Source organism: Bufo gargarizans, chromosome 10 (assembly GCF_014858855.1).
Source record: "Bufo gargarizans isolate SCDJY-AF-19 chromosome 10, ASM1485885v1, whole genome shotgun sequence".
Lineage (NCBI taxonomy): Eukaryota > Metazoa > Chordata > Amphibia > Anura > Bufonidae > Bufo > Bufo gargarizans.
Genome location: NC_058089.1, coordinates 14,992,113 through 15,009,072, shown reverse-complemented (window position 1 = coordinate 15,009,072; position 16,960 = coordinate 14,992,113). Strand labels below are relative to the sequence as shown.

Here is a 16,960-nt window from a genome sequence, read left to right as displayed (position 1 = left end):
CACTTAAATACCTGCAGGAGAGCCATAGTTGGTCAGCGAGGTCACCTGACCTAACCCACACAGCCCAGGCAGTGATGCGCTCCGCCCATAGAGCAGTGTAACACGAAACCAGCCGAACTCATGCTGTGTCCAGGGCTGAGTGGAAGCTGTGGAGCGGAATCTGCAAAAGCAATAACACCTACAGAAACAGACCCCAGGACCGCAGCGGAGAAATGGAAGCACCGGCCACAGGTCACCACTGAGCGCTGCGCCCGGGACCGCGGGGGAACAGCGGCGTACTACAGCCGCTGTTACATATAAAACGTTACATTAATGTATATTAAGCTTTAAACTTAATTTGCCACAGAGCAGTTTTTTTTAGACAGATATTTCTCACCATTGTATTTACTTACTAGGAGCTCGTAGGCAGCTTCCGGAGGTCATGTCTGATGGCTCCCAAATACAGAAGGTACAGACCACACAAGGGACACAAGATACGACAGATGTAGACAACGAAAAAGATGAACCCGAGCAGGTACGTGGTCACTCCACTGTCATCCTTACGTCCTCTGCTCAGCCTGTTTCTGAAATTCGTGCTGCTTGACCCTGAAGTCTGTGAAGGTCGGACAGTATTAGACCTGCTGTTACCTAACAGGGTTTTCAATGTGTTTAAAGGGGTTTTCTGGGCTTTTAATATTTATTGCCTATCCCCAGGAAAGGTCATCAGTATCAGATCAACGGGGGGTCCGATCAGCTGTATGAGGAGACGGCGCGCGCAGTGTGCACGCGTCGTCTCTCTTCCTGCTCGTTGCTGCTTTGCCGTAGACATAGCAGCAGCAAGCGGGAAGAAAGAAGGGGTGCCAGGTGTCGGACCACTGCTGATCTGATATTGATGGCCTATCAATATTAAAAGCCCAGAGAACCCCTTAAATATTTGTAGGAATGACCATCAATACTATTTATGGGTGTCCCAACTCCCAGGACCCCAACGATTTGCAGGCCGAAGCCACCGAGCTGCAGTACCATGTGCAGCCACAACCCTCCTTTTTGGTGCTGTGTCTGGTAATTAAAGTTGAGGGCCCCCTTCATTCCATTGATTCAGACCCCAGCAATCAAATCTGTATGCTCTGCCCTAAGGGTAGGCCATCACTCTTAAAGGGAACCTGTCAGTTGTAGGTCCTGACTTATGGAGCGTGTGTTCTCCATGTTTGGTGTATTTTTTGTAGTTATTAACCTCCTTTTTTTCATTTTTACACAGTTGACAATTGGTGAAGGGACTACTGTGGGTAATTTCCACAGCCTTACCTATTCTGGCAGAGTACAGGTAAGTGTTCCTGGGTTTCTCTGAGCTGACACGTTGTCCTGGCATTGGCCCATGCTTCAAATGCCCAGTCACTGGCTCATGCTGCCCCCAGAAAGGGCAACATGATGTTTAAAGAGGACCCGACACCTCTCCTGACATGTCTGTTTTTAGTAAATAATTTTATTCTCCCATGCAATAAAGATTCTGGAGCATATTTTCATATGTTCCTCAATTACTGCTACTAGAAGTTGATTAATACATCTGCTGCTCTGTTACCACTGGGCGGCTTTCCCCAGTTCAGTCTGACACTGTCCAGTCAGAGCAGGAATCCAATAGAAGAAAGAAGACTTTCATCCAGAGCTTCCTCCAAAGATCGTACGCTTAATTAAAACCACAATGGTGGATGCATAAAAACAACAAAGGCCAAGTAACGTGGGGCTATGCCCGTTCGTCAGTGCTGCCAGAGTGAGACGGTGCAGTGACACCCAGTTGCAGATCCATTAATAAACTTCTAGTAGGCATAATAGAGGAATGGGCCAACACAGAGTTCTATGAAAAGACTCTGCAGAATTGTTGATGCACAGGGAACGCAGTAGTAAAACAGACAAGTCAGGAGCGGCGACGGGTCCACTTTAAGTGAGTTCCTTTCATTTGCACCCATACTGTCCTGTGGCCCCCCAGTTCCACGAGGCGGGATACGTGGTTTTGCTGTGAGTCTACAGACTGCTGCCGTCTTCATTGTTATTTACCTTGATTTCCGGTCGTCATCTTATTTTTCTCCCTCGTTCTCCCAGGTGGACAATTATTTAAACTCTTCAGATATCGACCCCGACTCGGACAACGACGAGACAAGTCCAAGTGCTGGTACGTTCTTATTCTTGTCTTTAGAAATAAGGCGGTCAGTCCCCGGCAGAAGCTTTGTTCATTGTGACAGCTGTTAAGGTGGGAACGAGAGCAGTGCCGCATTAACCAGCCCCGTGCGCTGCGTGGTGGACAGAGCTGTGACGTCCCGGTGCTGGAGCTACTCATGTACTGCGGATCTGCTGGGGATGGGTGTCGCAGACACCCATCCCCTGATATTGATGACCTATCCAAGGGTTAAATCCTGGAGAAGCGCCCCCGCAGGAGAAATATTGCATGGTTCATGTTGAAAGAACCGGGCTGTCTTTGTAATGTATGGAGATGCCGAGTCCTCCGGAGAGACTCTCTTTGCAGTTACTCTATAGAGGTCTCGAATGAGGGACTCCCTTCTACAAGAAGTCACCCCTAGAGTAAGTTTACACAGAGTTTTTGTGTGGATTCCACCCGATCATTGTTTCAGTGGGAGCCAACGTTTTATGTTAAAATTTCACGAGTGTTGCTTAAATAGCTAAATGGTTTTGCAGAGTAGGGCTATAGATCCTCTGTACACCACACAGGAGAGCCGACAGATCCTCTATACTACACCACAAGGAGAGCGACAGATCCTATACTACACCACAGGAGAGCTGACAGATCCTCTATACTACACCACACAGGAGAGCGACAGATCCTCTATACTACACCCACAGGAGAGCTGACAGATCCTCTATACTACACCACACAGGAGAGCTGACAGATCCTCTATACTACACCACACAGGAGAGCTGACAGATCCTCTATACTACACCACACAGGAGAGGCGACAGATCCTCTATACTACACCACACAGGAGAGCTGACAGATCCTCTATACTACACCACACAGGAGAGTGAAAGATCCTCTATACTACACCACACAGGAGAGCTGACAGATCCTCTATACTACACCACACAGGAGAGCTGACAGATCCTCTATACTACACCACACAGGAGAGCTGACAGATCCTCTATACTACACCACACAGGAGAGCTGACAGATCCTCTATACTACACCCACAGGAGAGCTGACAGATCCTCTATACTACACCACACAGGAGAGCTGACAGATCCTCTATACTACACCACACAGGAGAGCTGACAGATCCTCTATACTACACCCACAGGAGAGCTGACAGATCCTCTATACTACACCACACAGGAGAGCTGACAGATCCTCTATACTACACCACACAGAGAGAGCTGACAGATCCTCTATACTACACCACACAGGAGAGCTGACAGATCCTCTATACTACACCACACAGGAGAGCCGACAGATCCTCTATACTACACCACACAGGAGAGCCGACAGATCCTCTATACTACACCGCACAGGAGAGCCGACAGATCCTCTATACTACACCACACAGGAGAGCTGACAGATCCTCTATACTACACCACACAGGAGAGCCGACAGATCCTCTATACTACACCGCACAGGAGAGCCGACAGATCCTGTATACTACACCACACAGGAGAGCTGACAGATCCTCTATACTACACCACACAGGAGAGCTGACAGATCCTCTATACTACACCACACAGGAGAGCTGACAGATCCTCTATACTACACCACACAGGAGAGCTGACAGATCCTCTATACTACACCACACAGGAGAGCTGACAGGACCTCTATACTACACCACACAGGAGAGCCGACAGATCCTCTATACTACACCGCACAGGAGAGCCGACAGATCCTCTATACTACACCGCACAGGAGAGCCGATAGATCCTCTATACTACACCACACAGGGGAGCTGACAGATCCTCTATACTACACCGCACAGGAGAGCTGACAGATCCTCTATACTACACCACACAGCAGAGCCGACAGATCCTCTATACTACACCACACAGGAGAGCCGACAGATCCTCTATACTACACCACACAGGAGATCTGACAGATCCTCTATACTACACCGCACAGGAGAGCGGACAGATCTGTCTATTCATGCTGAGCCTTGTAGTTCCACATTGGCTAGATAGCCTTAGGTTGCTTGGCTCAGTTCAAGGTTTACTCTGTCTTAAAAGTGGCTTTTGAACCGGGGAACTTGTAAAATAATTTGCAGACTGTGTCTAGCATCAGACGTCAATACTTACTCAATTATCTCTGTCTCATTGCCGCCATTGGCAGCCTGCAAAGCACTCCTGTTGCTCATTAATCACCTCCTCCGAGAATGTAATTAGCAGCTTAATTAGGATCATCATGGGCCCATGCCGCTCAAGTGCCAACAGCCAACTTCATGGTGGTACGAACGGTTTATGTAGACCCCCAACTCCCACCCCGTCTCCTCCTCAGCAGCTGCCTGGAGAAAAACTATATTGAGACATATAGAAGAAACGGAAATTATTCAGGTCAGTATAGGCAAGAGCGCTGCGCGCGTGCTGGGATCAAATATTCACGAAGGCTGAGGGAGCTGCTGTAGAGGGAGGATAGGAGAGATGTGGAGCTGCAGTTATTTGGTTCATGGTAATTGGGCTGCATAATGAATGAACGCCAATTAATTTTCTTGGTATTTGCAAAAATTTTCAATTGGTACGAATCCGCTTGTAACCTGGCAGGTACTGTGACAGTCTGAAGGAGCGGAGCTCTGGAATCATCAGGGAACGCCATCGAAAATCTGTGTTTTAACTAGTTTTACAGTATTTTATATGCTGTCATGGTAATTAAGCTCCCTGGTTTTCGTCTTCCTTGGTCGTCGGCTAGACTCTGAGGATTTTACTTACTTTTGATTTTTTGGCATGTTCTGACCCTGCCCATTGGCTGCAGGATATCTAGCCCCCGACACAGCCCCTGATTGTACTGGGAGTGAATACCGAGTGTTAGATATATCGTTTACTCATTCATTACTGTATCTATTGTGCCAGTATATTCCTCAGCAATGCATGTATTTTACCAACCTGGTCCCCAGCAATGCTCACAATCTGTTTTCCCTATATCTTAAAGGGCATCTGTCAGCAGTTTTGTACCTATGACACTGGCTGACCTGTTACATGTGCGCTTGGCAGCTGAAGGCATCTGTGTTGGTCCCATGTTCATATGTGTCCGCATTGCTGAGAAAAATTGGGTTGTAATATATGCAAATTAGCCTTTAAGAGCAACATGGGGCGTTGCCGTTGCACCTAGAGGCTTATCCGCTCTTTCTGCAATGGCCGTGTCCTCTGCACTGTAATTGACAAGGCCAGACGTGATGTTTTCACTGCCTGTCAACTAAAGTGCAGAGGGCACAGCAGTGCAAAGTTGCAGAGAGACCAGAGCCTTAGGTGTAACGGCAACGCCCCCATTGCTCCTATAGGCTAATTTGCATACATTTAAAACTTTTTTCAGCAATGCGGCCACTCAGCTCAGTCTACTCTTGTGTTTAGACATACAGGTTGATGCCTGCAAGTGAAATGTGTGATCATCCGCAGGTTGCTGGGGTGATAACCTGTGGATCAGTACCGCGGCCTCCCAGGAAGTTGGGGGGGGGGGGGGGGGGAGGGCACTGCGACCTCCCAGGAAGTTGGGGGTGGGAAGGGCACTGCGACCTCCCAGGAAGTTGGGGGGGGGGGAGGGCACTGCGACCTCCCAGGAAGTTGGGGGGGGAGGGCACTGCGACCTCCCAGGAAGTTGGGGGGGGGAAGGGCACCGCGACCTCCCAGGAAGTTGGGGGGGGAAGGGCACCGCGACCTCCCAGGAAGTTGGGGGGGAAGGGCACCACGACCTCCCAGGAAGTTGGGGGGGGAAGGGCACCGCGACCTCCCAGGAAGTTGGGGGGGGGAAGGGCACCGCGACCTCCCCGGCCGTTGTGGGGGGGAAGGGCACCGCGCCCTCCCAGGAGAGTTGGGGGGGAAGGGGCACCGCTGCCCTCCCAGGAACAGTGGTGTGGAAGGGCACCGCGCACCCTAACAGGAAAGAGTGGGGGGGGAAGGGGCACCGAGACCTCCCAGGAAGTTGGGGGGGAAGGTCACGCGAACCTCCAGGAGATTGGGTGGGGGAAGGCAAAGCACCCCCACCCCAGGAAGTGAGGGGGGAAGGGGCAAAAGACCCTCCAAGGAAGTTGGTGGGGGGGAGGGTCACCGCGATCTCCCAGGAAGTGGGGGGGGGGGAAAGGCACCGCGACTCCAAGGAAGTTGGGGGTTAAGGTCACCGCGATCTCCCAGGAAGTTGGGGGGGGGGGGGGAAGGGCACCGCGACCCTCCCGGAAGTTGGGGGGGGAAGGCACCGCGGCCTCCCAGGAAGTTGTGGGGGGGGGACGGGCCACGCGGCCTACCCAAGGAATGTGGGGGGGGGGGAACGGGCCACCGCGGCCTCCCAGGAAGTTGGGGGGGGTGGGAAGGGCACCGCGCCTCCCAGGAAGTTGGGGGGGGGGAAGGGCACCGCGGCCTCCCAGGAAGTTGGGGGGGGGGGGAAGGGCACCGCGGCCTCCCAGGAAGTTGGGGGGGGGGGCACCGCGGCCTCCCAGGAAGTTGGGGGGGGGGGGGGCACCGTGGCCTCCCAGGAAGTTGGGGGGGGGGGCACCGCAGCCTCCCAGGAAGTTGGGGGGGGGCACCGCGGCCTCCCAGGAAGTTGGGGGGGGGGGGGGCACCGCGGCCTCCCACGGAGTTTGGGTGCCCCAGACAGACCCATGGAGGGACCTCAGAGTTGGGGAGCCTCGTGAAATGCCATGGCTTTGGGAGCCCCACGAGGTGCCACGGAGTGACCTCAGAGTTGGGGAGCCCTGCGAAACGCCACGGAGTTTGGGAGCCCCAGACAGACCCATGGAGGGACCTCAGAGTTGGGGAGCCTCGTGAAATGCCATGGCGTTTGGGAGCCCCACGAGGTGCCACGGAGTGACCTCAGAGTTGGGGAGCCACGCATTCTTTAGTGAGTTCTTACAGGTCTTTTATGAAGTAGGGGGGGGGGCACCGCGGCCTCTCAGGAAGTTGGGGGGGCACCGCGAGGTGCCACAGGAGTTTCGGAGCCCCAGACAGACCCATGGAGGGACCTCAGAGTTGCGGAGCCTCGCATTCTTCAGCGAGTTCTTACAGGTCTTTTATGAGGTTGAGTAAACCAGGACCGGACTGACTTCTAGATGTCCGCTGTGAAATCCGTTTGGACTGCCCGAGAGCCTGGGACTCTGCTGTTCTCCTCTTCCTCCTGCCCCTCCTGATTCTTGCTGTCAGGCTTTTCGCTGGTGAAGTCGCTGCTTGATTAAACATTACCCGGCAGAATGAAGCCTGCAGATTAGACGCTTTCATTTACTGTCACACGGGGCTAAATTTAGAGCGGAGATGTTCTCTACCTGACACGTCTCCCGGTAAACACCGGCTGATTGCTCCGCTCTTGTGGCCTCCACCGAGGAGAATTGCAAACATGTTTATGTTACTTAACTTGACTTTAAAAATAGGCCCTGACAATTTTTGAGCCGTGCTCCTATTCTCTGCTTGGCGTTTATTAGTCGCTGCTGCCATGACTGAGAATTTTTTATGGTTATTATAGTCTATTTGGTCGGTGCGATTTATTTTTTAGTGTCCTATTTAAAGATGGAAGCTGTAAATCCTTTTGGGTTGAGTTGCCCTTTAAAGGGGCATTTTCATCTACTGCATATGCCATAAAGGTGTGGTAGGTGCGGATCTCCGCTCACCTATTTGGTGGCTGCTCCCCCCCCCAGCTCATTCATCTCCTTTCATAACTCTTGGCTGGACGACAGGGCGGCTGTTTCCACTGAGATCGACAGGATTTGGCAGACATTCAATCTAATAAGTGGGGCACCTTTTTGATGCTTTTTCATTTCTGATATTCTAATGATGTACCAGGAAGCTCAGGATGCGCAGTGTTATAGACTCGTAAATATAAATTCACTGCAGTCCCCAAAAAGTGTTGAATTGTAATTACTAAAGCTCGTTCTGTTTTTTTCTGTTTGTAGTTTTATTTCCTGGAGAGTCCGACCTGGAGCTGGCTGCTGGTAATAAGCCTATAGTAAGAGATACCTGTTTGCAGAGCCGCGCTTCCTCGGCGGCGGAGAGTGCAGCAGAGGAGGTACACTGCGTCACCCCTTTATAGTGTGGTATATACTAAAGTCTCCTTCCATCTAATGCAGGCATGCTCAACCTGCGGCCCTCCAGCTGTTGCAAAACTACAACTCCCATCATTCCCGGACAGCCTGCAGTTATCGGCCTACAGAAGGGCATGGTGGGAGTTGTAGTTTTACAAAAGCTGGAGGGCCACAGGTTAAGCATCCCTGATCTAATGGATTTTGCGTCTGTCTGTGCTTACTGCTGAGTACGTTCTTGTTATCTTCAGTTCCTTTGTACTCTGCCCATCCCACCCTTTGTGCTCTGTTCTGTGCCACCCTTTAAAACTACTCCTACCCTCTGCACCGCACCGCACCACCCTTTGTGGTGTGCACAGCACCAGCACTCTGCTCCGTGGCGTCTACTTTGTTCTGCTCCACAATGTCTCCTGCGTTTTTCTTTCAGGCTCTGCATCCTCTTACGCTGTATGTTACACCCTCTGCATGCTCTGCAGGTTTTTTTTTTTGTACTAGTCTTCTTTGTGTGTAAGGTCTTGCTGTGCATGTCTTGTACTGTTATGTAGACATGGTCAACACCCTTTTTTCCATACTGGTCTGCACGCTCTGTTTTTGCAGCATCCTGACAATTATGATCGGCCACCTCTTCTTTATGCTCTGCACCCTCTTCTTTATGCTCTGCACCCTCTTCTTTATGCTCTGCACCCTCTTCTTTATGCTCTGCACCCTCTTCTTTATGCTCTGCACCCTCTTATTTATGCTCTGCACCCTCTTATTTATGCTCTGCACCCTCTTATTTATGCTCTGCACCCTCTTATTTTTGCTCTGCACCCTCTTATTTATGCTCTGCACCCTCTTATTTAGCCTCTGCATCCTATTTGTGCTCTACATCAGCGGCATAACTAGGAATGACTGGACCCCACAGCAAATTTTGCAACGGAGCCCCCCTCCCCCCAGCAACTTCTTCGCAACCCCCTCCTCCCATGCAACCCTCACTCCTGTGGCTAATCAACGTCGCTCTCAGACGAGGCCCAGCAGCCTCTCCGTCTGTTTGTTTCCTACAGTGCCTCTGTATACAGTTGCAAGAAAAAGTATGTGAACCCTTTGGAATTATATGGATTTCTGCACAAATTGGTCATAAAATGTGACCTGATTTTCATCTAAGTCACAACAATAGACAATCACAGTCTGCTTAACCTAATAACACACAAAGAGTTAAATGTTACCATGTTTTTATTGAACACACCATGTAATCATTCACAGTGCAGGTGGAAAAAGTATGTGAACCCTTGGATTTAATAACTGGTTGAACCTCCTTTGGCAGCAATAACTTCCACCAAACGTTTCCTGTAGTTGCAGATCAGACGCGCACAACGGTCAGGAGTAATTCTTGACCATTCCTCTTTACAGAACTGTTTCAGTTCAGCAATATTCTTGGGATGTCTGGTGTGAATCGCTTTCTTGAGGTCCTGCCACAGCATCTCCATCGGGTTGAGGTCAGGACTCTGACTGGGCCCCTCCAGAAGGTGTATTTTCTTCTGTTTAAGCCATTCTGTTGTTGATTTACTTCTATGCTTTGGGTCGTTGTCCTGTTGCAACACCCATCTTCTGTTGAGCTTCAACTGGTGGACAGATGGCCTTAAGTTCTCCTGCAAAATGTCTTGATAAACTTGGGAATTTATTTTTCCTTCAATGATAGCAATCCATCCAGGCCCTGACGTAGCAAAGCAGCCCCAAACCATGATGCCCCCACCACCATACTTCACAGTTGGGATGAGGTTTTGATGTTGGTGTGCTGTGCCTCTTTTTCTCCGCACATAGTGTTGTGTGTTTCTTCCAAACAACTCCACTTTGGTTTCATCTGTCCACAGATTATTTTGCCAGTACTGCTGTGGAACATCCAGGTTCTTGTGCAAACTGTAAACGTGCAGCAATGTTTTTTTGGACAGCAGTGGCTTCCTCTGTGGTCTCCTCCCATAAAATCCATTCTTGTTTAGTGTTTTACGTATCGTAGATTCGCTAACAGGGATGTTAGCAGATGCCAGAGACTTTTGTAAGTCTTTAGCTGACACTCTAGGATTCTTCTTCACCTCATTGAGCAGTCTGCGCTGTGCTCTTGCAGTTATCTTTACAGGACGGCCGCTCCTAGGGAGAGTAGCAGCAGTGCTGAACTTTCTCTATTTATATACAATTTGTCTTACCGAGGACTGATGAACAGCAAGGCTTTTGGAGATACTTTTATAACCCTTTCCAGCTTTATGCAAGTCAACAATTCTTAATCGTAGGTCTTCTGAGAGCTCTTTTGTGCGAGGCATCATTCACTTCAGGCAATGCTTCTTGTGAAAAGCAAACCCAGAACTGGTGTGTGTTTTCTATAGGGCAGGGCAGCTGTAACGAACACCTCCAATCTCATCTCATTGATTGGACTCCAGTTGGCTGACACCTCACTCCAATTAGCTCTTGGAGATGCCATTAGTCTAGGGGTTCACATACTTTTTCCACCTGCACTGTGAATGTTTACATGGTGTGTTCAATAAAAACATGGTAACATTTAATTCTTTGTGTGTTATTAGTTTAAGCAGACTGTGATTGTCTATTGTTGTGACTTAGATGAAGATCACATCACATTTTATGACCAATTTGTGCAGAAATCCATATCATTCCAAAGGGTTCACATACTTTTTCTTGCAACTGTATAATGTCATTGTATAATACTGTTGAGGGGCCCTGACAAAATCTTTTAGTCCTCCTCCTGGGTGGGCCCCTTCTGGGTTCAGGCCCCAATAGCTACGCCCCTGCTCCACATCCTGTAATTTATGCTTTGCACCCTCTTATTTATGTTTTGTACCCTTTTATTTAGCCTTTGCGTCCTATTTATGCTCCACACCCTCTTATTTATGCCCCACTTCCTCTTTATCCTCTGCACCCTCTTTTTTTATGCTCTGCATTTTCTAAATTATGCTTTGCACCCTTTTAAATAACCTCTGCATCCTATTTATGGTCCACAACTTCTAATTTATGCTGTGTGCCCTCTTATTGATGCTGTGCGCCCTCTTATTGATGCTGTGCGCCCTCTTATTGATGCTGTGCGCCCTCTTTTTGATGCTGTGCGCCCTCTTTTTGATGCTGTGCGCCCTCTTTTTGATGCTGTGCGCCCCCTCTTTTTGATGCTGTGCGCCCCCTCTAATTGATGCTGTGCGCCCCCTCTAATTGATGCTGTGCGCCCCCTCTAATTGATGCTGTGCGCCCCCTCTAATTGATGCTGTGCGCCCCCTCTAATTGATGCTGTGCGCCCCCTCTAATTGATGCTGTGCGCCCCCCTCTAATTGATGCTGTGCGCCCCCTCTAATTGATGCTGTGCGCCCCCTTATTCATGCTGTGCGCCCCCTTATTCATGCTGTGCGCCCCCTTATTCATGCTGTGCGCCCCCTTATTCATGCTGTGCGCCCCCTTATTCATGCTGTGCGCCCCCTTATTCATGCTGTGCGCCCTCTCATTCATGCTGTGCGCCCTCTCATTCATGCTGTGCGCCCTCTCATTCATGCTGTGCGCCCTCTCATTCATGCTGTGCGCCCTCTCATTCATGCTGTGCGCCCTCTCATTCATGCTGTGCGCCCTCTCATTCATGCTGTGCGCCCTCTCATTCATGCTGTGCGCCCTCTCATTCATGCTGTGCGCCCTCTCATTCATGCTGTGCGCCCTCTCATTCATGCTGTGCGCCCTCTTATGCCTTCTGTTTTGCGCCCTCTTATGCCTTCTGTTTTGCGCCCTCTTATGCCTTCTGTTTTGCACCTTTGTATGCCTTCTGTTTTGCACCTTTGTATGCCTTCTGTTTTGCACCTTTGTATGCCTTCTGTTTTGCACCTTTGTATGCCTTCTGTTTTGCGCCCTCTTATGCCTTCTGTTTTGCACCTTTGTATGCCTTCTGTTTTGCGCCCTCTTATGCCTTCTGTTTTGCACCTTCGTATGCCTTCTGTTTTGCACCTTCGTATGCCTTCTGTTTTGCACCTTCGTATGCCTTCTGTTTTGCACCTTCGTATGCCTTCTGTTTTGCACCTTCGTATGCCTTCTGTTTTGCACCTTCGTATGCCTTCTGTTTTGCACCTTCGTATGCCTTCTGTTTTGCACCTTCGTATGCCTTCTGTTTTGCACCTTCGTATGCCTTCTGTTTTGCACCTTCGTATGCCTTCTGTTTTGCACCTTCGTATGCCTTCTGTTTTGCGCCTTCGTATGCCTTCTGTTTTGCGCCTTCGTATGCCTTCTGTTTTGCACCTTCGTATGCCTTCTGTTTTGCACCTTCGTATGCCTTCTGTTTTGCACCTTCGTATGCCTTCTGTTTTGCACCTTCTTGTCCATTATACCTTGCACCAACCATTCTGTTTGGATTCTGCTCCCCTTCCCCTTTCAGTCCTGCCCTCTTGGCATTGAGCCGGTCATCTTTCGCCCTCCTGTGCACTGTGTCCTGCCCCCTGTGGACCACCCCCTCCTGCTTGCCGCTGCATACGCTCCACCGCGCAGACCTGCACACTTTCCTCCTGGGGTGTAAACTCCAGCTGACTCCTCTTTCTTATTTACAGTAGCTCAGATTTTCCAGTCGCCGGCGTCTGGCACACTCCATAATCTTACCCTAAGCTCACTAGATGGAGTGTCTGAACAAGCAAAGCAGAGAGGTTCATAAATTTCGAGAGCACATTTATTGCATTTCTCTCTGCATAATAATATCCTGGCAATGATACAAATGGATTTATGCACTATTTATAAACAGGCCATTTTCAGATGGAGGTCACTCAATTTGCAGAACTTTCATTTTGCTTTTTGAATTGCTTTCACAAAACAAGGAGACCAGATACAACCGAAACTGGTTCCAGTGCTGGCTCGGAGCTGTCCAATGGCAACCAGTCAGAATCAGAATCCAGCTATTTCTAGAGCGGGTGGGAAAAGGAAAGAAGAGATCTGATAGGAGACAAAGCGTTTCTTATGATAACACTGATCTGCCAGAAAACGGGGTCACAAAGTTTTGTCATGGGGGGACAGAAGCTTAGCAAAAATGGAAAACAAAATATGTATTCAAAGCCCTCGCCGATCACTGGGCCTGGTTGCTGCAACTCTGCTCACATTCAAGTAAATGAAAAACCCATTTAAAGGGGTTGTCTATGATTTTGATATAGATTTGCCTATGCTGAAGATAGGTGAGGTCTGACATCCCGCAGACCCACTGATCAGTTGTATCATGGTGGCTGTGGCGCGGAAACTATACAACTCAGTCCATTCTGCAGTGGACGGAGGTGGTAACTGCAGCTCTGCACCCATTGAAGTGAATGGGAGTAGTGCTGCAGTTACCAGCTCTGTCCACTATGCAGTGTAGTCCGGTGCCAGAGCCACAAACAGCGGATCAGTGGAGGTACGGGACGTCGGACCCCAAACAACCTGACATTGATGGTCTATATTGAGAATAGGCAATCAATCTCAAAATCCTGGGCAATTCCATCTGGGACACTGCCATCTGGGGCACTGCCATCAGGGGCAATTCCATCTGGGGCACTGCCATCAGGGGCAATTCCATCTGGGACACTGCCATCAGGGGCAATTCCATCTGGGACACTGCCATCAGGGGCAATTCCATCTGGGACACTGCCATCAGGGGCAATTCCATCTGGGGCACTGCCATCAGGGGCAATTCCATCTGGGGCACTGCCATCAGGGGCAATTCCATCTGGGACACTGCCATCAGGGGCAATTCCATCTGGGACACTGCCATCAGGGGCAATTCCATCTGGGACACTGCCATCAGGGGCAATTCCATCTGGGACACTGCCATCAGGGGCAATTCCATCTGGGACACTGATGGCATATCTTTAGGATATGCCATCAGCGTCATATGTGTGCCCTGCTCCTATATCCAGAACAGGGCCTTCAAGGTGAAGGAAAGCAGCCTTGCACATGTAGTCTAACCCCCGCCCCCCCCCCACACACACACTCTTCGCCGCTATGGGAGTTTCGAAAATAGCCGAATGCTGGCTCGTCTATTTCCAGCAGTCCTATAGCAGTGAATGGAGAACAAGCCATGAATACGCAGTGCGCTGCCCGTTCATTTCGGGGTCCCTGTCCTAGAGATAGGAGCGGGACCTGTATCCAAGTGATATGCCATTATTTTCCCAGACAGGAGGACCCTTTTAAGTACCGTACATTCTACTTTTTATATATTCCCCTTTTCTTATATCCCACACACTAGGGCCCAATTTATTGAAGCAAATTAAAGGGGGTGTAAGAGAATAGAAACACTCCCTCCCTTTAAAAAAAAACTAAAAACGGCGCCCTCTCCTCCATGGGTTGTGTCTGGTATTGCAGCTTAGCTCCATTCTGCCCACGGTCAGAAGTAGTGCCTATTTTTTTTAGACAATCCCTTTAACCTGTCAGTATTTTTTAAGAATTTGGGAGCTGTGGGTACCAAACATGTCAAGTACATTCGAACACCATGCAGATTTTGCCAAGATTTGAGCGGCTACCCTTCCTATAGTCAGGATTTTTGCAAGATAGCCCTGCCCACTCACAGGAGGGAGTTTGCTGTGGAATTCAGGGCAGTGCTTAAATGCCCCACGATGTGGGATTCACTTATGCCTGTGTTTTTTGGAAGCCACCCTTGACCTCCTTTCCCTCGTTTCTCTCCCGCAGCATCTCAGCGACGACGTTCAGCCCTTTTCTCTTGATCAAAGCTTTGACTACGACCGCGTTGTGCTGACCTCTAAACTTTCCGTGGAGGAGCTGAACTTCTTGAAGCTACGCGGACCTCAGAAGGCGGAGGAGACGGAGATGGCAAGGGAGACCTGACGGGGGAACTTCAAGTCTCCGATCTTCCCTTCCCCAAGTCTTGTGTGCAGAGGACAGAAATGAAGTCCCGCATATTCCTTCCCAGCCTGTGTTTTGAAAGAAACGTGCTAAAAGAGATCAAATGCAATTAGCGAGCGGCAGATTGATGGCGAGATGTTCACCATATTGACTTCATATAATGTAATTAGTACTTGGCGTATGCTCGGCTCGGGTGATGCTTAGCAGCCGCTGCTGATTCGGGTTGTCAGGTGTGTAGACGGTGCTCTGCAAGTGTCCGCCTCGTGCTGCTTTTTTTTTACTTGAATTGTTTTTGTTCTGTCTGTGTTTTGTAAGGGACAAGCCGTCAGGACCTCCATCTTCTGCAGTAGGCACCACCGCACACCAGACTCCGGCCAAATGCAAGCCATCCAACAGATATGGCCACCATTACCGCCTACACAGGCAGCTAATTGCTCCGTAACGAAGCAGATTTGTAGCTCGGAAGCATGGGAAAGCTGGGTTACGGCCCATAACGTAGCTGTAATGGCAGACACATTGGTTGTCAGGTAGATTTAGTGAATTCAAAGGCATAAAAGGACGTAAAAAGACTTGGGTCTCATGCACACGACCGTATGCGTTTTGCGGTCCACAAAATACAGATACGATCCACGTGCCGTCTGATTTTTTTTATTTTTTTTGCGGCCCTATTGACTTAAATTAGTCAGTGGTCCGTATTTTTCGGACATATTCTATCATTTTTTGTGGAACGGACATACAAATTTGGAAAACGTACAAATAATCCATATGCTATCCATATCTCGGCAAAAATATAGAGCATGTCCTGTACTTGTCGCACACCCACTCTTAAAGGGATAACGGCAGACTTTTAGGTGCTGGCTTTGCCGTGTTCTGACTGAAGCGGTAATTTACAGATGTTATAGAGGTGGATCCTGTACTTGTTACACCCCATCACTTTAAGGCGTACCTCTCACTCTGGAGAAACCGGCTCATCCATGTCATCAACTCATCCACAGGATAGGGGATAATTATTAGATTGGTGGGGGGTCCTACCTCTGGTACCCCCACCAATCACAAGAACCAGGACCCCAAACACACTGGAGCCTCCTTGAGATGAATAGAGCTGGTGGTCGGAAATGTCCGTGAAAATGTTAATTCATTTCTATGGGCGTTCCAGAAATAGCAAAGTACAGCGCTCGCCTACCTCCCATAGAAATGAATGGAGTGGCCGTGTGCATGGCCAGCTGCCCGCTCCGTTCATTTCTGTTTAGCTCCATGGGGTTTTGGGCCCCTGTTCTCGTGGATGTTGTGGTCCAAGCAGTAGGACCCCCCACCTGACTAATAGTTATCCCCTATCCTGTGGAATACCCCCTTAAGAAAAATCCCTCTCATTTCCTACTATGTGGGTTTTAAAGGGGATGTCCTCCGAAATGTATTCTACAGTTTTCAAACCAGCACCTGGATCTGAATACTTTTGTAATTGCCTGTAATTTAAAATTTAGCATAGCCACTGAGCTATTCAATAAAATATATCTGTATAGCGCCACCTGCTGTTCGTTTTCTTATTTCTTTGTCCTGCTCCCTGAGAAGGCCGCACATGCTCAGTTTCATCCTTCAACTGCCTCCTGAGCTGTGATTGGCAGAGCTGAGACACGCCTCCTGAGCTGTGATAGGGAGCGCTAAGACACGCCTCCTAAGCTGTCATAGGCAGAGCATGGACACGCCCCTTGAGCTGCAGCAGAAATGAAACGCCTCTTGAGTTGCCAGAGCAATGAATGAGGAGATCTCTGGATCCATGTGAGGTACAGGGCTGGTTCTAGCTTTGTTGGAAAGAGGTTGCCATGTACTAATATGATATCTGATTTTCATTTTTACATTGGTCATGGGATAACCCCTTTAAATACCTTTCTAGGACCTTCGAATCTCATTATGCAGGGGTGGGACTCCTGTTATTCGGTCACTCCCTCTCTTAAAGGGAC

General features: G+C 49.4%; 1 protein-coding gene across 3 annotated transcripts in view; it reads left to right on the top strand.

Moving 5' to 3' along the window:
- Nucleotides 1–16,348, top strand: part of LOC122920489 (intraflagellar transport associated protein) — a 46,747-nt gene extending 30,399 nt beyond the window's left edge. For all 3 annotated transcript variants that reach the window (XM_044270018.1, XM_044270017.1, XM_044270016.1), the window contains exons 3-7: nt 396–514; nt 1,238–1,303; nt 2,077–2,146; nt 8,052–8,164; nt 14,829–16,348. In XM_044270018.1, coding sequence (XP_044125953.1) covers nt 396–514; nt 1,238–1,303; nt 2,077–2,146; nt 8,052–8,164; nt 14,829–14,984 — 524 coding nt within the window. In that variant the 3' untranslated portion in view covers nt 14,985–16,348. The remainder of the gene's footprint in view (nt 1–395; nt 515–1,237; nt 1,304–2,076; nt 2,147–8,051; nt 8,165–14,828) is intronic.
- Nucleotides 16,349–16,960: the final 612 nt, after the last annotated feature.